Source organism: Chaetura pelagica, unplaced genomic scaffold (genome assembly GCF_000747805.2).
Source record: "Chaetura pelagica isolate M959 unplaced genomic scaffold, ChaPel_1.0 scaffold17, whole genome shotgun sequence".
NCBI lineage: Eukaryota > Metazoa > Chordata > Aves > Apodiformes > Apodidae > Chaetura > Chaetura pelagica.
Window position 1 is genome coordinate 12,912,332 of NW_009970726.1, and position 26,038 is coordinate 12,938,369.

A 26,038-nucleotide genomic window follows, 5' to 3' on the forward strand; every position below is an offset into this window, starting at 1 on the left:
TTGGTCATCCCCACCTTACAGGGTACAATTGCTCCAAGCACCCCCAGTTGTCCCCCAGGCCAGGGCATCATGGCTTGGCCACGTCCCTCTTCTCTGCCAAATGTAGTGGGTTTTATCAGCCTCCTCCACACAGGGGAGTGCATAACCCAGACTGCTACACGTAAATTTAATAATCCTTTTGATGCTGAGGAAAAAAAAAAAAAAAGGAATCCATGAATAAATTTTCATTAAAATGTGATCCCACAGCTTGTTTTCTTAATTCCTCTGTACATTTTCTTGCCTCCCTTTCTTTGCCCCCAACCAAATTACACTTGTTAGTGGCCATGATGGAGAAAGAACACACAAAGTGGCATTTCCTCCTTTTAATTATTAACTATCATGAGCAGAGCACTGAAATTTCACTACAGACTGAATGAAACCTCTGTATGTTAGCAAGCAAATTTTCTGTGTGTACAACTCTGGATAAAGTTTTCATTATCTCTGTGTGCAATATTTCACAATCCTTTTTATGTTACTCTGTAATTTCAGATTTGTCTGGCAAAGTACGACTGTGCTGAAGCCCATCTGTAAAGGGAGGCTGGCAGAGCCACGGCCATCACCCTGACACCAGGCTTTTGCAAACCAAGGCAGATAAAACATGAAAACCAACATCTTACACATTTTGGTTATGGGCATGTGATTACTGGTTTTGTGCTGGTCACAAGAGGGCACCATATTACAGAGACGGTGGAAAGACTTTCAACACTTGCTAAGAACCATTAATAAATAATTGGATGTGTTGCTGGGCAGTGGAGCTGGCAAGAAACAGCACCTGGAGGGGAGTAGAGACTCCTCACACCCAACTGCAAGGGAACCCCCAATGGCAGGAAGGGTTTGCATCCAATACATCCAGTATAGAGTGTTTTGAAACTGATGAGGGAATGAAAATGCGAAGTATTTCGTTTTCCCTTAACACCTCAAATCAGTGCCTGGGCCAGCTCCTGCAGAAAGCCCCATACCAACCCCTAGAAATGATTCCTGAATATCTTATTCCACCTGTTCTTGTTCCCATTCTTCTCTGTCAAGGATATGACACCATGCATCCCTCTCTGCCCTGCAGGATAATGGTCTTGTATCAGCAGTGGTTTGCTGCTAAGAGGGCAAACATGCTAATGAGGGTGCTGAAGCAAAAGGACTGATATGAACACCTGGTTTAAGTGTAAAAATGAAAAATTGTTACATCAAAAGAATGGCTGTCATTTCTTGAATCCTGGCCAACCTTCTTTGCAGAAATATCTTTTCAATTGGTTCTCAATGGGTTAACAACTTTAAGCATTAAAACCAAAGAATAACCTTACTCTCTTAAAAGAATTTGACTTTTCCATATTTTTCTTTAATTGTTTATATCCTTACAGAATTTCTTTGCGACTCAGGGCAATTCTTCTTTTTGCTGTGTATTTCCATGCTTCTGCCATGGTTTTTATCCTTGTCTGGACCATGTCTATTCCCACTACAATCTCTCTTTTTAGGATGGAACAGCCTAAATTCACTGTAGTGATCAAGGTGATAAAGTCCCTCAAACTGAAAAAAAACGATGCTATTTTCAGTGTTGTTCTCTCCTGAATACCGTTCAATATTGTTTCCTCTAAAAAAATACATTGCAACAGAAAATTGATTTTATGTTCTCAGTTTCCTGCCCTAAGAGAAGGAAAGCAAATATAAAATATGGAATTCTAATAAACCCTCTTATGTTTTCCTTACTCATACTATTCTGGCTTTGTAATTTAGCCATATTAGCCACTCTGTGTTCATCAAGAAAAAAATTCAGGTGTATTTCAATTATTGGTATATAATTATACTTATAAAGATACCTTATTTTGTGATACATCAAAAATAGAGGGAAAAAAAAAAAAGACCAAACAGTAAAGTTTCATTTGTTTTAAGGCCATATCTTATGATGCTACCAAGTTTGGTATTAGCTTCAAGGCAAAAGGTGATAGTAAACTCTTACAAATGCAGTCCCTGAAATTAAAACCTGGAAGAAGGATAATACAGAACACAAGGAACAAATATTTGTATACATACACTCATGGTGATATTTAGAAAAAGGTTTTAAGACATTTTTCATATCCCAGTTCACAGCTCTCCCTCCCACTGGGAAGGAGAGCGAGGAAGTAAAAGATACTTCCAAATTATTGTTAAGGGTCCTGGCTTATGTACAATTCTGCCAATAAATGTCTTCACATAGTCCAGCTTGGTGCATCAACCCCATCAGGGGGCAGATGGGCCAGCTTGGCCCTCGCTGGCTTTGCTGCAGTTGCCAGCTGTGGGAGCAGGCTGGAGGCAAGGGCTCCTGTCCACCAGAAAATAGGAAAACTGAATGCTGAGAAGAGAATAAGTGATTATTAGGCTGACCATAAATTAGATTATTGGAAAAAATTCTGGATACTTTGACCAGGCAGAATTGGTGGATTTTATATGTTTGTTTTTTGTTTATATATGGGTTCTTCTGAGCCCACCTGAAGGTGTCATAGTATTCAGATATTCCTACTCTATGTACATGGTGAGATCAACATTTCCAAGCAGCATCTGGACTGACTAGATATTAGGAAGGATTTCTCACCAAATGAGTTAGGCACTGAAATGGGCTGCACAGAGAGGTGGTGGAGTCACCATCCCTGGAAGTATTCAAGAAATATGTAGATGTGGCATCTCAGGGTATGCTCTAGCAGGCATGGTGAGGTTTTTTGTGGGTTGTGAGGAATTCTTGGTTTTTGTTTTTTTGTGGGGTGTGAGGTTGTGGTTTTGCATTTTGGTGTGGTTTTTTTAAATTTTGTTTTGTTTTGTTTTTGTTTGTGGGTGTTTGTGGTGTGTTATTTTTCTCCTGGGTGGACAGTTAGACTTGATGATCTTAGAGGTCTTTTCTAACTGTGAAAATTCTGTGACTCCATGATTTACTCTTTGTAAATGACGACACTGAATGTAAGTAACTGCAATGAGCCCAAAGTTTCTTTAAACTGCTGGACTTACTACCCCTGCAATCTGCAGTTGATCTTTTACAAAGTCTAATGCATACCAAAAATAAATAACCACAATTTACCCAGTAGATCCAAAATTTTGCTCTTTATGAAGGAATTTCTTCTGAGCTGAAAATTGAGATTTTGAAATTTCCAACCACCTTTTTACTAGATTTTGTTTACTTTTACCATCCATGCCATTGCCATCTGTCATGCCTGGGAAGTGAATATGCTTTAAAGCTGATTATCCAGCTTTTGTGAATTACTGAAAAATCTTAAGCATTGACAAATCAAGTGCAAGGCTTCAAAAGAACCTGATCTTTTGAAGTATCTTTTCCAATAAAATTAAGTATTGGATTATTTCCATTTACCTTCTAAACGTGTTCAGCCTTTGGAGGGCCATTTGGATAGAATTTTAATAATGTCTTTGAGTACTAAAAATGTTAAGATCTATTTTATTCTCTTTTTGAATCAAAGTATGTGTTTCTGTAAGACACCTGTCCTCAGAAGCTGGGGCTTTAAGCAGCAAAATGAAAGTTCGACATCAAACCCAGCTGTCAGGATTATGTTCAGCTCTTACTCTTTATCAGCCAAATATTCTAAGGAGTTGTTTCCCATTCTCCTTTTCCTTGCATTTGGTTTTCTTTAATTTATTCACACTTGCTGTCCTACCTCAAGTTCTTTTCCACTAAGTGCAAGACTAGAAGTGGCTTTTAAGAGGTGTTACACTCCTATAATCAGGGATTATTTCTCTGCATTTACAGCCACTTCTGTCTCAGGATCACTTACAGGGATTGCTTTATTTTCTATCAGAGATCACTCATTGTTAATGGCAGTGGAAAAAGATGTCAGTCAAGTAACAAGTTTTAAAACTCTGGAGCATATGTACAGACCCAGTGCTGGTTCCATGAGAAAAGTCCTGCTGGGGAGCCATATCACATGATTTTATGGCGCTGTGACTGCTCAGCGTGCTACAATTTGGGACCAGGACCTACAGATTTTAACTCTAACACAGTGCAAAATCTTCTGGCTTTTCCTTGGGGTGAAACAAATTATATTAAATGCATGCACATGAAGTGCCATGAATCTCAAATAATTTAAACACATTAGAGAGTCCAACCCTGACCCTTCCAGGTAAATACTGTGTGTAGTTCCCATCTGATCCTCTCTAAAATGGTATAACAGAGATGGAAAACAATCAAGAAGTTTCAAGAATGGTCCAGGGTATTGATCTAAGGCCCATCAAACAAAGCAAACAGAAGAAAGCTCCCAAGTAAGCAAAGAGAATCAGTTCCTCATGCAACAGGGCTTAGGTCAGGGAAGCTAGTTGACAAAGAACATGGTGGGTGGAAGAGGCTCTGGAGGACACTTGGAAGGGAAAAACATTTGGGATTAGACAAAATCTACAACAGGATCTCAAAATTCCCTCACCAAAAAAGTATGTGAAGCTCACTACCCTGTCACTGTCCTTATGCACACACATATCTCCTCTTATAGAAACAGAATTTGGGACTGGGCAAACGTTTGTTCTCTTCTGCTCTTAATTTAATTTTCCCTGATGTGAGATTTGTATATCTACATTTTAAAGTATAATTATATTCCCTTGATCAGTGATAATTATCTCATTCTAAATGTCTTTTAATTAATTATATAACCTCTTGCAAGGAGAAAGGAAAAAAAAAAGGAAAAAAAAAAGTACTGCTTCCAATATGTTCAACAGCTTAATACAGTCAGGAGATCCAAACCCACCAGAGACTTTCTTTCTTCTTTAGATAAGTAAATCTTTTCCTGCTAAATTTTGAATATCTGATAAAAAAGTTTAATTGCTAGAAACACATTATGTCCCATCTCCAAATTCTGAAATTACTGCCTCTCAGCACACATTGTTTTAATGTTCATTAAAAGGAAGAAGAGAAAGAATATCTGTAGTATGTTGTAATCAGGACCAGCTGCTTAAAAAGAGGTCCAAACACCCTGAAGAGCTTTCCTTTCTCCATCTTTGCGTTTATAATCCTCCCTTGAATGTGAGTCTTGTCCAGCATATCCTGCAATTATGCACTCATTCCTTCCATCTGATATTTCCCAGATGCTCATCTCCTAGATACTCCTTTCCCAAAACTTTTCCAACCTTACACCAGCCTGATTGTTAGGAAAACCTTCAGCAAGTTGATGCAAACTATCACTCTTGATCTTCCTTTGCTACAGCTCAGAATTGAATGCCCCACCTATCTGCCAAGATTTTCCTAGCAGTGCCGAATCTAAATGAAAGATATTTCTTGCTCTCTTCCAAATCAAGCCTCCTCATGTTGAGACACTGCCAACCTCTTGGGCAAGGGAGAAGACCACTACCCTCTGCTGCATCCAGATTGCTCCATCACCCAGGAAAATGCCTTGTTTCTCTCCCTCCTCTTTCCTGTGCTATATTCCTCCAAGGAGGCTAAGGGTAAAAAAACCCCAAAACCCCCCCAAACCCCCACAAGAAACAAAACAACAGCTTTATTTTAGTACAAATTCAACCAGCTGGGCTGCAATTATGACCATCCTTTTAAAAGCTATTGAAGACAATTTTTGCCTGATCCAGGGGCTGGGTACAACTGGGAGATTACAATCACCTGCTTTGCAGTTGTCAGCTGGGGAAGCACATCTAACCAGTATCTCACTGTACCATTAGCTGTTCACCTGGATTTTTAACCAACACCCACTGAAAGAACACGTAAATCCTGTCCAAGTTAGACCCCTGTAAAACCAGCACCTTTCCTTTGGCTCTGAGAGTAGCAGATTTTTATTTTCAAACCACTTTGAACAAGATGAAAAAAAAAACAACCAACAAACAAACTGCTGATCCTTTTTAAACTGGATTCAAACTGTTAAGCACATAGGCAGGACTGCTGTGTGCATTTCTTTTCTTCCAGCAGCAGCAACACCACTGATGTGAGCTGCATCTTCAAAAGTCCCCCATGGCTGCAGCCACTTCCCGCAGCACCAGACAGTTTCCTTCCAGTTTCCATGCCTGCTGGTCTCCCTTTTTTTTAATCAAAAGGCTCCCCTCTGGGAACTGGGTGCAATTGCAGTAGGCCTGCCCAGTTGGCAGGGTAAAAAGACCCAGCACTGAATTCAGCAGCTTGGCATTAACCACCAGCCACGCCGAGCACGGCAGCACCGCTGTGCACCTCGGTGGGACAGAAAGCGTGACCATGGGGAGGAGCAGAGAGGTCAGCTTCTGCCTACTTCCTGTGGACTTTTGCCTCCTGCAAACATATTTAACACACAAAGGACCCCAACTGGTCCTAGTTTTCACACCTGTTGCAGCTTCAAAATATTCCCCAAAGCTGCTCTCTGCTAGCAGACACAGCCACGACAGGAGGTACCACCTCACTTCTGAGTGACTCTAAGAAAACAGCACTAACTGTAGTGCAGCCAGGCTTGAAAAGGAAATGGGGAATCTGCTTTTGTGAATGGCTATAAAAAGGATAGGAAACCAGCTTGGTGGTCCAACATGTGAGACTGTGAGCATCATGTTGCCTGCAGGGGAAATCTGGTTTTTCTGTTCTTTTTTTTTTAAAAAAAGCAAAAAAAAAACAAACGGAGAAGGTAGGCAAGAAGAATAAATGAAGTCCAAGGAGATCTCACTCTTCCAGACGTCTTTGATTCACTAATTGCACCTTTGATCTTACCCTAGCAATTCAACATATTTTCCAGCTCTTCATCTTAGGCTACTAAGCCATTACTCAGGCAACATTACACTACTGACTTCCAGGCTCATTGCACAACCCTAGCTCCTGCTCCTCCTTGCAGACCACCAAGGTCCTTCCCCCTTGCCTGGGTTTCTCCCTCAAGTGACTCTGCAGGATGTCCTCCCCATGCCATATCACACTGCTAATATCCTCTTCATCACTATTTCCCCTGTCCCAGAAGCCCCATCCCTGGGCTTGACTCTTCACTCACCCTGGCATTTTGCAGGGATGTAACAAATGTAAAACTATTGCACCGAATGTCTGAGGTAATTTATTTTTAGATTTAATATCATGAAAACTGTCTTCACTAAAAGGCTTGTGAGGCACTGGGACAGGTTGCCCAGGGAAGTGGTGTAGTCACCATCTCTGGAGGTATTTAAAAGATATGTAGATGTGCCACTCAGGGACATGGGTTTGTGGTGGGTTTGGCTGTGCTCGGTTAACAGTTGGACTTGATGATCTTAAAGGTCTTTTCCAACCAAAACAATTTCTACGATTCTATTTTGGTACCTCGGAAGGACACTTGACTCAGAGATTCAACAGCAATTGGTGATACATAGGAGAATGGTTAGAGTTCAGCACAATCAATTCTGCTTTTAAGTGGTAAAGAAGCTCTCCGGAAGTTAGAGTGTGAAATGAAAATCTTTACCTCCTCAGGACAACAGACCACTCATAAAATCCACCAACAGAACCCCCTATTTGACTGTTGCAACGTTACTTCTGCTGTTCTACAGTGTGATAACTTTCACAAAACAGATCTTTCTCCAGTACATTTTTCCCAACATTTCTCTTACATTCAGAAGTTGCTGTGCATGCCAAAGGATGATTTTCTCAGTCTGACATCAGTGCCTGTGTCCCACCAGAGAAGCTGGGCATTGAGGTGCTGCTAAAGCCAAGGCACAAAGCACACCCCCCCCCCCCCCCCCCCCGCCTGTTTCCTTTTAAAAGCACCAAATTGATTTCTCATTTCATTCCTTCTAGCAGTAATGCACAAAACAGCTACATGGCAGAAATGCTCTCCTTCACAGCCTATTACAGTATGTTAAAAAGCCATTAACTCCCAGGTTTCCTATCTTTGGTCAACAGGTTACTGGCACTACTGAACTCTGACAACCACCCAGCAGCTGGAAGACAGGGAGCAGGGCAACTTCTCTTCAGTGTTCTCAGCACAGACCTACAGAAATCTCTAAAGAAGATGATGCATGATGGGGTCTAAAATCAAAATAATGGTTCAAATGATTTTACATATTCCTCTCTTGACAGAGAATGAGCCCTTATCTACTCTGCTTTGGCAACAAAGGTCTTCACTTTATTAAGTCATTTAGATAAAGAATAGCAATCAAATATCTCTAAAGTTCATGGACTCTTCCACCCACACCAACACTACTTAAAAGTTCACTGTGTGCTTATTTAACTAGCACCCATGTCTTCAAGTATCACAACAGAGGGTTTCTGAAGGCCTTCAGAAAGGCAGCATGGCCACACACCTCCATGAGTTGTTAAGAAGAGCTTCCTGCAGCCCTTCCTCTGTATTTTCCTCTGGTCCATACAATGCTTTCCTTCAGTGCTCTCTCTACCTCAGCATAAGGTACCCTTATGGCTCCTCAGAGTTGTGGGGTCTTTGCAATTTGAGCTGGAAGTTCACTGCATTACAATTCAGATGGCCACTTGGCCAATTCAGATAGTCAATCTTTTGGCCCATGGATGAGCAGCCCAGAGAAGCCTGGACTACACCTAACAGTTTTGTTGCTCTCTAGCAGGGTGATTTTAGTCTCAGAAGCTGCCAAAGCAGCACCTTAATGCAAATGTTTTCCACAATGAAAAATATTAGTATTTACAAAGTTCTTAATAACTATGGAAAGCAAAATATAAATAACTCATTTACTCCACACACATCTGCATCATTTGAAATGCATCAATGCTCTTATCAATACAGTGCAATGAATTTACACTGCATAGAATAGACTTGAGGGCATTTAGGCTATCCAAGTATTGTAGATCTGGGCATTATTACTGCAGGTAAACTGAAATAAATTACCTCAGTTACTACACAATGATTTTTTTCAGCATGGTAAATAAAACTTATTAGTTCTAGGTCATTAAATTCAATATTAAACTGTAAAAGAGCCTAGAGATTCTATGATGTTGTTAGTAAAACACGCAACAAAACATATGTGCTTCGGTATTAAGGAGAAAAGAATTACTCTATTATATTTAGATAGCAGTTATTAGTGCATTATTCCAAAAGACTTTTGAGATAACAGCCTAGCTGCTGTTCTCAGATGTGAGCTAGCACATGGTGGTGCTGGCTCTCACTGAGTGGCAGCTTTCCAAATAACTGAGCCATTTCTGAAAATGCCATTCAACGCCTTTCGCTAATTTACCCACTATTCCTCTTTGGATAAGAATAAATACTATTTTGCCAGTGTTGCAGGCCAAGCAAGTGGGCAAGGACCTGGGAAAGCAGGGCTCGATTTTCAGGGCTATTTAAAGTCAGCTTCCTAGGACCCCAAACACCTTCTCTGGTGTTCTGTGCCTCAGTGCTCCTCACTGCTTGAATGTATTCTGCTCTTCATTTCAACTGTTACTCTTCTCATTTGCTACAACCTCTCTGCAAGGACTGTCTCACCTTGTCTGGCCAGTGTCTAGCACCAAGAAGATGCACTTCTAGTTGGAGCCTCCAGTCACCATCATCCAGCCAAAAATCCTGGCAACAGCCAGGGCTACATACACCTCATCTTGCAAAGTGCCAACAGCAAGGCTGGGAAAACACCCTCCAAGAAGTGAGTAACAGTGGCATGTTGCATCCAATCAGTCACTATGGAAATATATTACAGGCTGCTATTATGATTTTCTAACTACAACAGCAGCCAAGAACTTTCAGTGTGGGCAAAATGTATTTTCCATTAAGTACAAAGACAGGAGATAATCACGAGCTTCTGCAAGTGGTGTTTATGATTCAGACTCCACTACTTACTTTGACACTGGGCATGATGCTGCCTCCCCAGTGAAAAAGGAGGGTCCCGAGATTCTTGGGCTCAGATTGGCAGCTGATAGGAACTGCTGCAGCTCCACAGGGCCACAAAGGCAGCACTCACAACTCAGCCAGCTCCTCAGGCCAGGTCCAGCTAATGACTACCAATTACTGTTTTTAGGACAAATGAGTTACCTGAGCTTCTCTTCATCACAAAATGCAGACACCCTTCTTTATCCCATTTTTTATCCTCCATTTCAGGAACATTGCAGCATCTGAGTGATCTTTTCAGTAACCTGAGCTAAAATCCTGTGTGAGAGGAACTACAGGAAAAGCCTAGTAATTGTGAAGCCTAATTACAAAGTAACATGGAGCTGGAGAGCAGAACTGCTAAGCAGATAGAGACTAGACTAACGAGCAGGCCATCTGTCACCCGCAAGAAGGCTAACGAAGGGCCAGCACAGGACACTGCTGACAGGGTATGGAGGAGGATATGCAGACAAGGAAATGTCCACATACAGCATTTAAGATCCAGAGTATGAAATGAGCTGCTAATTGGAGCTCGAATGCATGCTTAGCATATGGACAACACCATTATAGCTGTACAGTAAAGGGAAGCTCACAAGAGAGGATGGTAATAGAATGGTGCAGAGTGGGATGTACCAAGTGGTACAGGATGGAAGTGCAGGAGGAAGTATGGGATGGATGGGGCTGGAACAGAGACACAGCTCAAATTCCTCACATGAGGCCACATCTTGAGTACTGTGTTCAGTTCTGGGCCCCTCACTACAGGGAGGACTATGAGGTGCTGGAGTTTGTCCAGAAAAGGGTCACCCAACTGCTGAAGGGTCTAGAGAACAAGTCATATGAGAACCAGCTGAGGGAACTGGGGATGTTTAGTTTGAAGAAGAGGAGGTTGAGGGGAGACCTCATTGTCCTCTACAAATACCTCAAAGGAGGTTGTAGGGAGGTAGGTGTTGGCCTCTTCTCCCAAGCAAATAATGACAGGACCAGAGGAAATGGCCTGAAGCTGAGCCAGGGGAGGTTTAGATTGGATATTAGGAAGAATTTCTATACTTAAAGAGTGGTCAGGCACTGGAACAGGCTGCCCAGGGACGTGTTGGAGTCACCATCCTTGGATATATTCAAGAAACATGTAGATGAGGAACTTCCAGGCATGCTCTAGTGGCTAGAGAATTTTAAGTTGTGTGCTGTGGGTTTTTTGGGGGTGTGGTGTGGGGTTTTTTGTTTGTTTGCTTGTTTTATGGTTAGATTCAGTGATGTCAGAGGTCCTTTCCAATCATGATTATTCTGTGATTCTGTGATTTTATCACCAGCACAATCTTAAACTACACTGCTTTTCCTTTCCAATCATGATTATTCTGTGATTCTATCACCAGCACAATCTTAAACTACACTGCTTTATACCTACTCTAGCACACCATATGTACTGTACTACACTATTATATACCGTGCTGCCCTGAAGAGGAAAATCTTCACAATAAATCCAGCATTTACTTATACTACAGGGCAAATCCAAGCAATAGCAGTCCCTGGGAGTGGAAATAGAAGTAAATCCTGGAGCAGTTAGTTATGGTCTATGAATATGTTGCTCCCCTCTGGAGTGCTCTTAACTGAATCAGCAACTGGTGAGGGCAGTAGAAGACAGCAGCTAATTAAACAAAATATTATTTCTGCTCCCTAAATCACTGGATGAAAATGCAAACTGGATAAAAATGCAAACTAATCTGAAAATACAATGGCATCACAGAAATTCAAAGAGGTTCAAAGTCACAACTTTGGCACATCTCTCACTTCTTGCAAATAAATTTAATTTTAATTCCAATAAAAACGATGAAAAAATATTCACAAACCAGCCACAAATTTGGACTAAAAGCTTAGTGAAAATCTATTAACTTTGCACTGAAAGTGTGGATATGTCAGCTTTGAGACTAGTTCTCTTTTTTCTCCCTAACTCTTATAATATCAATGGAATGACAAACCTAATGATCAGAAAAACCTATTGATCAGTTATTTTTTCCACTTGCCTACTGAGAATCAAGAAGATGTTTGATCATCAGTTAATCCCATACATTTCAGTGAGCTTTCAGCATGTATATTTTCTTAATATTCTTATCACTTGCTCTAAGACTCATCCAAGCTAAGGGAAAGACCTTGCTCCTTAAGAGAGCTTGAATCAGCCCCTTGTTTACAGGTATTTTACTGAACTTTTTTGGAAGCAAATCCCTCAAATGATTTAAGTACTTCTAAACATGCAACATGCTTCATCTGTGGTGAGGTCACCAAACTCCAACCTTTTGCAATAATGGAGAGGGAAAAGAAGGAAACAGAGCTTTGAAGAGCTAAGGAGACTGAATTTTACAGATCTTTAAATGACCATGTTATTTTGCTATATGATCAACAGGAGAAGAAGGGGAAGAAGGATAGAAATCGGGTACCTGTCTTCTAACAATTGCACAGATTAGCCACAAAATATCAACCCATTTTGTGACTTGACATGCAATTTTAAGCATGCAATTTTTCAAGATGCAATTTTTCTGTTAAGGCAATCCAGCACTCTTGTTATACTAAGTTTGAGTAGTTTGGATTTGTCCTTTTCAGAGTCTGTCATTTGCTTTCTGAACACTGAGAACAGAAGACCAATAGCACTGTGGGCTTGGGAATGGGCTACTGGTCTTTCATCTTGCTTATTAGGGACCTTCATCAAGATTTCACCACTTAACCAGCTAGAGAGAGCTGTAGAGAGCAACTGTAATGCAAAAAAATAATTAATGTTGTAAAACAGCTTTAGGTCCTCAGATGAATGACCTTGCAGATTAGTGTTTTGCCCTTAAATGCAAAGTCACACTTGGGCAAATCTACAGAATATCTATTAATACAATTTCTATAGACATATTAATATAAGTATCAGTGGTATTGGTAGCACAGCAACAGGACAAGTCCTTCTAAAATACCTGTGCATGTTTGCACAATACTGCTTTGTGCTTTGTCCTTCACAGAAAAAAAACAAACAACCAACACAACACTTTAGTAATTGCAGATCAGGAAAGACTGATGTTAAATTGTGCTGGACTCAGTGAGAGTACGTGGGAGGACAGAGATGGATTTTAAAACACTCAAGATTGAAACCTTAATAGAAGTTTATATGGTACCAGTATGAGACCATTATAGGAAAAGCATGGGAAATACTTGTTTTGCATATATTTGTGAAAAATATGCTTTACATCCATACAAAGCTATACTCATCAGATGGGGGATATTATACATAGCTCTTTGGTAACATTTCATTCTTTGCTCCTGCAAAAGTTTATTTAATTCAATATAATTCCCTCATACTCTGGCAAATCAAGAAAATAGCAGAAAAGGCCTCACTAAAATATTTCCTCCTTATTAGGGATATCAGTGCTAAAAAAAAAGATGCTAGATAAACAACTTTGAACTGCAACGCAGCTAATATTTCTGTGATCATTACTCATAGAGAGTGGTTCTGGGGAGAACCATTCCCCCAGAGCATACAACCTACAAAAAAAGCTCCTGGCCATCTGTAGGTGTGTTTGTGAAGGTGTGTATTGTTGGCAATTGCACTTCCCTGGAGCTGAATTTGTGGGAGCAGTCTGAGACAGCTGTGCTGAGGGCAGCTAAGGCGCATGTTGGTTCAGCTCTACCCTTTCACACTCTCTCTTTTCATGACAGGTATTAAAATTGCTACCAATGGGCATAGCAGACCAGGGAAGTCAAACACAAGGAAGGATTTGATCTAGTTCCCCATTAAATGCAAAAGAAAAGCTAATAACTTCAGTGCTAATAGGAGTTGAACTGGAACCTACATGAGCAGCACACCACAAATCATTTTATTGTCGCCAAAGCTTGTTCAGACTGCAGCAATTTCCAGTGAGAGCTGGAATCTACATCCCCCAAAACAGCTCTACTCCAGCAAATACTACATGCATTAATTTAAGCATTATTTGGTTTTCCCTTGACTAGAAAACAGAAGGCAGCAGAGGATAAAAAGAGCACATGGCTTCTGTGCGAGCACCAGCCCAGCTGCTGCTGGACCACTGTTTGCCTGTTGCTTAGCAATGCTTCACCTCTCTAATAGAAAAAAAATGTGTTGATGAGGGAATAGGAACCTGAAGTTTTGTTTATTTTAAAATAGAGACTGTTACAGTGCTCCAACCACTTCTTCCAACCATATGCTACATCACCTCCTGAATTCTAGAAGCTCTTAGGGTCAGAGGCTGCAGTTTTCAGTGCCTATGAGCCTACTGGAGACCCTTAAATATGAAATTATAATAACAGAGCAGTGGTGTTTGCATATTTATCAAGGGAAAACTGTAACAGGAATTAGAGGATTGAATTTTTGGGCATGGCTCTCAGCAACCAGCTCTAGCTGCCCCTGCTTGAGCAGGAAGTTGGAAAAGATGATCTCCTGAGGTGCCTTCCAACCTCAAGCACTCCTTGATTCTGTCCTTTCAGGAGCAAAATAAAGAACAGGAAGAATATCTCAAAACAAAGAAGAGACACACAAAGAGTGAGGAAGAAAAGCACAGAGATTGCAACACATTTGTGCCTCTCTCACCAGTTATCCATTTAGCCTCTGGGTCGTGAATTTTGAAATCATCACTGAAGAGATCTTCCACTGTGATCTTCTTCTTCTGAGACAAGCTGTTATCTTCAACTGTAAAACATTAAAAAATGAACTGACATTACTTCAACTTTGAAATGTATCTGAAAGTACAGCAACTGTGAACAGTGCCATGACATATCTCAACTGGAAACTGTCCACATTAAGCTCTCAGTCACACATAAGCCCCTTCCCATTGCCCATGCTATAAAAGGACCATCCAGAGATTCACAAACAGAAGTCTTCTGGGTTCTCCAGCTACAAAGAGAACAAGATATGGTTCAAACCACATATTTTTGGACATAACCTGATCAAAAAGATGTTAACTGTCATGGAAACACACCTATAGATGTCATAGTGCTATATATTGCTGACTGTTCTGAAGAATGTTCAAGCTGTTTAAGACAATTCTGAAATCATTAGTTAAATTAAAAAAAAAAAAAAAGTAAAAAAAAAAAAAGTAACCAAGTTCTGTAGTTTATATTTTTATTTCCTTAAAAAAGGTCAGGCAGAATCAAAGTTGGGAGGGTATTTAGCCTTATAAGGATTCATATGGATTACTTCAGGAATTCAAAAAAGATCATAAAATCATAGAATTGTTAAGGTTGGAAGGAACCTTAAAGATCATCACGTTCCAACCTCCCTGCAGGAAAACCTCAAGCTAGACCAGGCTGCACAAAGTCTCATGCAGCCTGGCCTCAAAAACCTCCATGGAGGGGACTTCCACAACCTCCCTGGGCAACCTATTCCAGTGCCTTTCCATCCTCAGCATCAGTCTCTGTTTGTGAAAGAGAGTATCATAGAATCCTAGAATCATGAAGGTTGGAAGGGACCTTAAAGATCATCAAGTTCCAACCCCCCTGCCATGAGCAGGGAACCCTACCACTAGATCAGGCTGTACAAAACCTCGTCCAACCTGGTCTTAAAAACATCCAGGGATGGGGCATCAACTACCTCCCTGGGCAACCCATTCCAGTTCCTCATCACCCTTAGAGTGAAGAATTTCTTCCTAAAATCTAACCTAAATCTCCCCTTTCTCAGTTTAAAACCATTACCCCTTGTCCTATCACTATCTTCTCTGATGAAAAGCCCCTCCCCAGCTTTCCTGTAGGCCCCTTTCAAGTACTGGAAGGTGCTATAAGGTCTTGCTGACTTCTCTTTTCCACGCTGAACAGCCCCAACTCTCTCAGCCTGTCTTCACAGCAGAGGTGCTCCAGCCCTCTGATCATCTTGGTGGCCCTTCTCTGGACCCTCTCCAACAGGTCTGTATCTTTCCTGTGCTGAGGGCACCAGGACTGTACACAGTATTCCAGGTGGGGTCTCACCAGAGCAGAGCAAAGGGGCAGAATCCCCTCCCTGGCCCTGCTGGCCACACTTCTTTTGATGCAGCCCAGGATGCAGTTGCTCTCTGGGCTCAGCACACACTGGTGGCTCATGTTGAGCTTCTCATCAACTACCACCCCCAAGTCCTTCTCCTCAGGACTGCTCTCCAGCCATTCTTCCCCCAGCCTGTATTTGTGCCTGGGGTTGTGCTGACCCAGATGCAGAACCCAGCACTTGGCCTTGTTGAATTCATGAGGTTGGCACTGGCCCAACTCTCCAGACTGCCAAGGTCCCTCTGGATGGTTTCCCTTCCCTCTTGGGTGTCAACCACACCACACAGCTTGGTACCATCAGCCAACTTGCTGAGGATACACTCAATCCCACTCTCTATGGCTCAGACACTCAACTGCATAAATATTTCTAAAAAACCTAAGACATAATCCTAAATCCTGAGCTGTTGCACAGCTGCCCTATACTAATTTTAATTTTTAGAAAAAGAACATACAGTTTAATTTGCAAACATGGAGATCTGGCCTTTACATTGAAGAACCAGACTGCCAGTTTAGGATACTGTAAGACCAACATGAAATAAACACTGCCTTTCATTTAGTTTGGATTTTTACTTTCTCAAGGCTAAAATTTTTAGAGACAAACTGAAGCAAATAATATTGATTGACACTTTTTTTTTTTTTTCTCCCAACAGTGTGATTTATTAGTTTTTCTTTTTTCTTTTTTTTGTTATGACCAGCAGTCACCTTCTAGGAATAATTTGTTTCCAACATACAATTTATTATGAAAAAAAATATTTTCATGGAAACCTTTCAGTCAATTTAAACACACTTGCTGGGAGGAACATGTGAGGCTGCATTCTGAGTTTTTCCACAGCAGGTCTGTGTGCTCCAGCATCTCTCCTCACTAGAGCATCCTCATGCCTGAAGCCTATTGGTATCATGTAGCCTCAGCTACCTTTAACATTGTTTAATAGGAAACTTGTTACACTGAACACACTCATAGCTGGAAACAGTGGGAACAGACTCTCTGAAGTCATTTATTGGAGGGATTTACTACACTAAATTGAAGTTCCTGAGATACGCAGACTCTCTGAAGTCATTTATTGGAGGGAAAAAAGTCTTCTTTACTACACTAAATTGAAGTTCCTGAGATACCTGAAACCACTGAAAATTACCTATGAACAATGTTTTGTTTCACTAAAACGTGTTTCAATACAAACTATCATTTTTACCAAATTAAATTATATTCTTCAATTTTCATACTTTTTAAAAGCCTGATTCAGGTTTCAATCACACTGCTCCATGTAGCTTCCAAATAACAAGACATTTTAATACAAGTCCTCAACCAAATCTTTTCGTGTGAGAGCATTACACCAAGTTCTTCTGCACAATTTAATTTGTTAAAATAGATACTACAGGTCAGAGGAACTCCAGGAAACTGTTCCAATTAGTTCCCACCATGATACAAGGTTCCAGCAGTTGATATCCAGCGAAATCAGGGTGTGCAGAGAAAGGAGATCAGAGCCTACAGCCCCAGGTTTACAGCTGCTTCAGGTACCACTTCACTGATGCCACCCTGAGGAACAAGGACACTTCTTCCCCACCATGAGGAAATCAGGCCAGGCACAAGCAAATCTCTGTGCTGGAGATTTGGGAAGGGACAGGGTGGGAAGTCCTTCTCACTCCCTCCTTCTGTGCAGGATGGAGACAGCCAGTCTTGGTCTACACCACCTCTACACCTTCACAGTATTTCACACTGCCAGCAGGAAAAGCTGCAATAGGCCCTATAATGACCCATGAACAACATTAATTTCAGTCACAGAGTTGGGGAGAAAAAAAATACTAAATAATCAATGAATTAATGATTTTTTAGTAAAAAATCAGATTTACTGACCTTTCATCTAACACACAGTAAGTCAAAGCACTCATTAAGAATGCCTGGTCCATTCTTCTGTCCCCAAGGGAGACATTTACAGAGGAAGAAATGCTATTGTGGCATCTCAGGTAGTTTCTCTCCCAAGCTGCAGTCTCTGAGCATGCCTCAGAGTGCTAGACCAGCTGGCAGAGACAAGTTGTGCCCACAGAGACATTTGAGCCTCCTTGCATTTATGAAAGGAGAGGATCAAGCATGTGCCAGCACCTTTCTTTGCATCTCTCTACCAGCAGTTCCAGGTTGCAATTGCCAGTCAGGGCCTGAGAGCACAGCAGCATGGCTGTGGTACAGGTGACACAAGGACTTGTGATTTGAGTGCCAACTCAGAAACCCACCATCCAAACAGCAAAGCACAGGCTGAGAGAACCAAGTGAAAACCATATCTGTTTTATTTTTGATTCAACATTAAAGGCATGATGGCAACCCTGTGCTGGTCAGACCTTTTGGGTTCATCTGTCTGCACCTCATCCTTGAAATTATCACTGAACTGATAAAATCTTGCTCTCCAGAACACAAACAGAACAAAGATTCTGCAAAACCCCAGAAAACTCAAAACAGAAGGGAAAAGGGCTATGAGCTGACTTCCCTGCCTGCTTTGCCTCTGCAGTGCCAGTCCTGTCTTCCAAGCTTCCCCTCAACTCCAGCAATGCTCAGAGATTGCTTGATGGGTCAGAAGGTTTCAGACCCCTTTGGGTTCCCATCTTTTTCCATCATCCCTAGGGCTAAGCTACAGGTCTGTGTCAGATGATTTTCTCACACACCTCCTGGGCTATTGTGCACATGGGTGTTCATTAATGTCCACCTCTTGGCAGACCTTACCCAGCTCCCTTTCCACCTCAGTTTATCTGGTCAATCCCTGGGCAAACTTGAGCCCCTTTTCACCCAGATGACTTCCCTGTACTCAAAAGAGTGGTGAGACAAAGCACAGAGGCAGTCTCTCTCCCTTCTTCAAAATCCCACTTCATTTTAATTGTATATAATATACATTTATATAAAACAATTACACTCCTGCTCAGTTGGTCACAGGATATTTCCTTGCTCTTCCTGGCTAGTAAAATGTCATACCAAGCTAACTAGGTGATGCCTTTGGTTGCCTGACAGCATGCTGTGAATTAATGCTACACAATGACTACCTCAGTACCCACTCTGAAAAATGTTTCCCATGAATCTTATAAAAATTTTAATACAGATTTGGATGTACTTTCTTTTTTTTTTTTTTCAGCTAAAGGTCAGATTTTAAAGGGGTAAACTTTATGCCTGTCTCCAGAAAGCTTTAAATACCAGGAACAGATGTGCAAAAATTCCTTGTTTACCTCCATGTCTGAACAGACGGGACTAGAAAGCAGCCTCTTCCTAAGCACAATGTCTAATGGAATTGGGGGAAAGTTTTTTTAACCAAAATTTCTGTAGGATTAGGTCCTTTCTTCAGCTTTGATATGTGTATTTGTGTGTGTGCGTGCAGTCATATCTATGAACTTTGGCAGGTCTTTATATAAATACACAAACAGCATTGCTAGGATGGGACCCCTACAGATGCCATATGCTGTGACAAGTGAGCAACTGCCAGTCAGGAAAGGCTCAGTCCCAAGCTCTTCTTTTTTGTATAAATAGTTCCACATTTTTCAAAGGTGGGTGGAAGGGCAGGACATAAAATCAGAGTTCCTCAGTGTAGGCAGTTGTGTGCATGAGATGCACTGCAGTGCAATTAAATGCAAACTTGCACTAGGTACTGCTTCTTTTGAGAATATTGTTCTAGAATACCAAAGGATATACAAATCATAGAGATTTAGACATTGTATTAGAGTTTTATAAAATACGACCTAAGCATTAGTGGATGATGAAGCACTGTCTGCTGAATGCAAAGAGCACAGCTCCCAGTTCAGGAGGTACAACTTGAGTGACCTGCCCCTGGGAAACCCAGGCCAGTAGGGATTTGAGTCTTTCTGCAGCTGAGTCCAGAGTTATAACCTTCTTTAAAGATTTGGGCTGATTTGCAAAAGAAAGTTGAAGAGTTATATGAAACCCCTATTCCCTTAATTATTAAATACCTTAATCATTATCTGTTCTGCTAAGCAAACTTTTCCCATTCCCCACTCTACCACTCACTCTTGGTTTTGCAGGAGACTACCCTGATTTCACATTATTCGTGAACATCACCATCATGATACAAGTTATAGGTCCACTTAATCACTTTTCTTTGCCTGAACACTGACTGCAAGACTGCTTGCTGCACTGTGTTTCATATATGTCCCAAATTACTCTCTGTAGGCATTTCATGATGTTCAGCACTGGCTCTAGAGCATCTCTGCATTGCATGCCTTGGTATTGCACTGCAAAGCAGGTCTTCAAACCAACAGCAAAATACTTAGAGAAGAATGGTTCCCCAGCCTGGGAGAGGGCCAAGATAGGTATAAGAAAGGAATTCAGAGGTAAAACATAAAGTGTTATTTGCACTAGTGTGACAGTGTCAGGATCTACTCCAACATTATAATCAGAAGGAAGACTTAAAAATATTTGAAGTATTCTCAGGCATTGTGCTCTGCCCAGACCAGACTGCATCATCCACTTGAGACATTTCCAGTGAAGAGGCTTTTTTATTTGCTTTTTTTTCCCCCCCTGAAGCCACCCTGACATTTAGCAGCAGCTCCCTGCCAGCATCCACCAAACTGCTTTGCTTCCTTCCTTTGCCATCCTCCTGTCCCCTCCTCTCGTTCCAATATCCATCTCTTATTTTTCAGTTTGGCTACCAAAGACTAAATATTTCTTCATACAGTAAACTATGAGTCACGTTGAAGGACTTGCAGGTGTTGGCCAACGAGAAGCTCAACATGAGCCAGCAATGTGCACTTGCAGCCCAGAAAGCAACCGTGTCCTGGACTGCATCAAAGAAGCATGGCCAGCAGGTGGAGGGAGGTGATTCTGCCCCTCTACTCCAAAATTGTGAGACACCAACTGGAGTCTTGTGTCCAGTTCTGGAGCCCTCAACATAAGAAGGACATGGAGCTCTTGGAGAAAGTCCAGAGGAGAACCATGAAGGTGATCCGAGGGCAGGAGCACCTCTCCTTTGAAGACAGGCTGAGCAAGTTGGGGCTGTTCAGCCTGGAGAAGAGAAGGCTCCAAGAAGACCTTATAGCAGGTTTCCAGTAACTGAAATGGGCCTTCAGAAAAGTTGGGGAGGGACTTTTTACAAGGGTGTGTAGTGATAGGATGAGGGATAATGGTTTTAAACTGGAAGAGGGATTTAGGTTAGGCATTAGGAAGAAATTTGTTACTGTAAGGGTGGTGAGACACTGGAACAGTTTGCCCAGGGAAGTTCTAGAAGCCCCGTCCCTGAAGATGTTTAAGGGCCATGTTGAATGGGGCTCTGAGTTCTATTTTATGGCAGGAAAATGCAGAATCTGCTTCTCCTTTTGGACTGGCTCCTTCATCTTCCCCACTCCTACGTTATTGGGAAGTGCTATCCTCAGTCAGAATTAGCAAGGTAGCACCTTCTACATTTGTCAAGTCAGCCTGAATGTCTCACTTAGCACTGGCTGGTGGGAACTGCCTGTGAAATGAGCCTTCTGTGACCCTGTGCCACAGTGCACCCTTGTAATAAGCTTCAGGGCCAGTGGCCCAAGAGAAGACTAAACTCAGCTGCTGCCAAGCCACAGCAGCAACTTAAGCTATTTGATTTCACCCTTGGCAGAGTCTCACCATGAAGCAGCCTGTAATAAACCCAGAGGCAGTGCTGAGTTCAGAGGTTTTGTATCAAAAATCATGAATGGAAATGTTAGCATAGAAAAATATTTCCAAGCTTTAAGCACAGAAACTCTCTCAATGATGCTATTTGGAATTGGTACTAAGTACATACCAATAACTGTGTGATTTATATGTCTCCATGTGTGTGCATGCATTTTCCCAACAGAGAACACCTTTGTGTATGCATATACAAATATAAACACACAAATACACTTGTGAATTTAATTTATACCTGAATGTGGGTATTTCACATTCCCACTTCATACTACATAAAATTCAAGATCATTATAATAACCCACATTTCCTTGTGTCTCTCTAAATTAGAGAACATTAACTACAGGGTCTCAACGCTCAGTGCAGCTTTTCTGTCCAGGCACTTACCTGGACAACAGCACTGTGGTGTCTGTAGTCATAGTAGTCATTAATGGATTTTATGTGTGAGTTTCTTTATGGAGAAGTGGCAGCAGGGTTCAGGAGAAGACCTAAATGAGGTCTACAGGTGGAGCCATGAACTGAAACCAGAGCTGCTTAAATCCTCACCAGACATCATTCTGACCATCCTTACAAAGAAATCCTTATTATGGGTTATCTTGTAAAAGTAAAGACTTGTGACTTCAGCTGTATTAGGACTGCACAGCTTCTTGAAATCCACAAATGTGGATTTAGGAATCTTGGCTTCAGTGTGCATTTTTGAAAAGCCTGGGACTGCAGTTGTGTAAAATAGAAGGTGACATTTCCATACCTTATCGATAACGGACAATATTTGTCACTGCAAATGAGGGGTGTCTGATATGAATACAGTCCACAGACCATGCCCCAAAACACCTCAGAAATGAACTGTACTATCCAAAGGTGTTAAATTGGAACCCCAGAAAAATTAATATAAAAAAAAAATCCATAATTAAGTTTAGCTTTAATTACTTAATTACTCCAGCATGACCATGGGCTACTTACATTTACACTGAAAATTTCAGGATAGCATAAACTGAACATGGCAGGACTATAAATAACCAAAAGGATAACGCAGTGATTTTTTCACTCATTTTCAAATCAGCTTAGTGCATTTATAGCTTTACCACTGCCTCCAAGCTACCATGCAGTAGAACTGTGGAATAAGAATTGTAACAGGGAAGTTAGCCCAGATCTGCTGAACTCATGTCAGTTCACACACTACAAACTACAAATTTCTGTCTCACCATTTTCGATCTAGTTTTTCCATTTCACTCTACTGTGTTATTCCATTTCCTATGGTTTCTTTTCTCCCTTCCTCCATTTCCTTGTTCAGCTGTGTGAGCTCTGTCCTGCTGTCCCCTAGAATCACACACATGTATTCATCCAAGAAAGAGCCTCTTTTCTTCTCCACATCCCTCTGCAGGGGACCTTCTGCCCTCTTCTGTGTTTTGTAGCTCTTAACCCTTCTGATGCTGAATCCTCTCTGCCATGTCGTCTCTCATTTACTTTTTTGTTCTCAGATCACAAGCTTTTCTGAGCCATGAAAGCACATTATTTCTACTCCATAAGTAGCTATGGAAATTTACAGGGCTGTATAAATATGTAATGATCAACAATCATAATGATACCACAATAAAAATCAAGCTTACAACATCAGCAGCTACTGTAAGAGAAGGAATTCACTGAGGTTACATGCACAGAACTTTGCTGAAACTTGGTAAGGGGATTAACCTAGAATATCTCATTGGGAAGTTTTGATTATTTGCTGTGGTTAAGTGCTATCTGGCACATAGTTATCTGGAATTCTTTTGTAAAGCTAGAACACTGTGATCTAATTTAAAAATCTATACACCTGAATAAGATGGGATTTATGTGCCTAAGCATGGGCATCTAATGCCATTTCAGATGCTCTAGGATGTGCCACCAAACAAGCAGCTGATGCTCCACGTAGGCATGAACTTCAGGAACTCCTGTGTCTTAACTGACTGCCCCAAGTAGATGTCTTTCACACCTTGGCACATCTAAAATGACACTCTCCATCTGTGTTTAGGCAATCAGGTTTCACTCCTGTACCTTCAGCTCAGCAGCCCTGATCTTTGCACTGAAATGTAAAACTTTAAAACAATCTACCTAAGAATGGCCTTGAACTCACAGTCACATCAAGCTGAAGAACAGGAAGGATGATTCCTTTGATGTTTGCTTAACTGCCAGTTTGCAACCTCTTTCCTTTGGAAGTGTAAAATTACAGAAGAAAAATGGAATGGAAGTGAGGTAAAGGTTATAAATACCTGGTGTCAGGAGTATAACGGAGGTGACAATCAGGGAACAGATAACGAGAATAACAAGTAAGGCAATTGCAATTCCTTTCCAGTTTCTTTGAGGAGGATTACTCCCCACCAGCTCCTAGAAAGATCAAAGGAAAGTGAACATTTAGAAGAGGCACTTAGACAAGGAAACAAATACCAGAATGTGAACAAAAATGTATGGTTGCGGAACTGCCCCCTGCCTGGGTGAAGCCTGTAAGCCAAATACAACTTATGTGATTATAATATGTTGTGGCATTAATTTAATCAAGACATACAATAAAAAAATGAAATGCAACCATTGGATCTTAGTAGTGAAGCCCACAGCCCCCATCACCTCTTTGCATATGGGCACCAGCCCCCCACACCAGCCCTCAACCAAACTCACTTATCAAAAGTCCATTTCCTATCAACACTCATCAACTCGGGGGATAAAGAGCTTCAGAGTAACTTTCAAGAGACTTTTCTATTAAGATGACAGAGAAGAATACAAGAAGATAAATAATTCACAGCGGCACGTATGGACATTAAAATCAATAAGGATATTCCCATGGTCAACGTTTTTTCTGCCTTCCGAGAAAACATCACATCCCCTCAGGACACCTTGATGCATTTCCAGGCTGGCTTGTCTAAGGACAAGAAGACAAGACTCACATCTAGCATATACATTAAGTTTAATCACATTCTTTAAACTAGAATAAAAGCCCTACCACCATTCACTGATTAGCTTTGACTTCACTGTGGTTGTACCATATGTTCTGTCTATGATGTGCACAGCACCCCTGCTCCCAAGACTGAGGGTTTTATGAAGTGCTGTGTTCGCACTCACAAGATCTTAAATATTTATGGCACTTTATTCCTTTCATGCTTTTTTTCTGGATTCCCCTTCGCATTGTGCATTAAATGTGATTTCATGCAGACATCGAAGCATCCCCAGTAAGTGTGTGAAATACCAGAGCACTCCACTTCCCTGGAAGGCTGAATTCACTCAAGGAATCTGTCCTCACAGCCAGAACAACTCTGGATGCTCCTCCTCCTTGTCGGCCTTACCAATTTAGAATTTTTGCCTCATTTCCTTTATTATGAATGATGGTGGGTCTAAGACAGCCCTGCTGGTAGTTCATTAAAACCTTTTTTTTTTTTTTTCTTCCAGGAAAGCAAAAAGCTTTATAATAGACTTAGTTCTTCTGTAATTCAGAGAGTTTGTTACACTTGCTGTAACTATTTTTATACACAGCAACATGACCTGAATCAGGAGGTCAGGCAAACCTCAACAATTTGAATTTCAGAAAACTCTGGAAAATATTTTTCACTTATTTTCCATATCAGGAACCCATTTCACAGAAAAAGATAATGTTGAGACTCTCTTCCTATAGGTTTGGGGATCTATCCATCACAAAGGCTATATACATGGAATGGAAATCTAGGTTTGAGGCATTAAACATGAGGTAGCATCTGTACTTCATTATTTATTTTAGTTCTGGAAAAGACATGATTTTTCTTTTCCTTCTGGCAAAGAGGGCAGAGGTTAGCATTCCCTCCCCTTCTTGCCTTCCCCTCATTTGCACTTGGCACTTGGCTTTCTATTTGAAATGAAAATAATTAGAAGGAACAAATTTATAGTTTATTCCTCTTACTGAAGAAAAATCTGAAAAGTAGGTCAGGAGCCTTGAGAAATGCAATTTTGTGAATAACAAACAGAAAGAATATAAATATTTGCATTTTTATAGTGCCTTCACCCTAAGCACAAACAAAAATGCTAATTAACTTAGACTTCTAACACCTTTTTTAGGAAACTGTTGTGCTTCCTATTTTTCATGTGATCCGAAAAGGCTCAAAAGAGGGTCTGTGACTTTCGCAGGGTCACACACAAATTGAGAAATAAAACCAGGAAAACAATCCAGGGCTTCTTAGCAAGTGGCAGAAATAGTCTTCCTTTCACAGCAGGGCACTGAGGGATGACAGGAGAACTGGGGAGAAGCAGCTGAGAAACCATAGTGCTTCTACCCAGCCAAGCCCTGACAGTGTCAAAGGACTGAGAGAAGATGCAGGCAGCACTACAGGACTGGTGGCAACAGACACCTTCCTGAAAATAACCTAACAGCCCTCTCGACCCTGAATTGCCAGGAGGTTTAAAATCAGAAACAACAGTTCATGGAGTAGAATTAAATCTAAAAACCCAGATGTAGTTCAAAAGCCAAATAAAACCTTGCATTACGGGAGGTTTCCCCCATCCATGACTCCCAGTATGATAGAAATCCACACACGTGCTTAAGCTTTCAGGATATCAATACTTCCACTGAATTCATTATCCCATCATAACCCCATTAATCCTTTAGTCATCCAATCAATATTTGAGCAAAATCACAACAGAAGAAAAAGACTTGGAATTTCTAGTGTATCAAGAGGAGAAAACTATTCATAAA

At 41.1% G+C, this 26,038-nt stretch overlaps 1 protein-coding gene across 1 annotated transcript in view; it reads right to left on the reverse strand.

The window, feature by feature from the left end:
• DPP6 (dipeptidyl-peptidase 6) overlaps positions 1–26,038 on the reverse strand; it is a 267,407-nt gene that overhangs the window by 158,595 nt on the left and 82,774 nt on the right. The window contains exons 2-3 of the mRNA XM_010007008.1: positions 23,598–23,712; positions 14,305–14,403 (exon numbers count right to left, since the gene is read on the reverse strand). Coding sequence (XP_010005310.1) covers positions 14,305–14,403; positions 23,598–23,712 — 214 coding nt within the window. The remainder of the gene's footprint in view (positions 1–14,304; positions 14,404–23,597; positions 23,713–26,038) is intronic.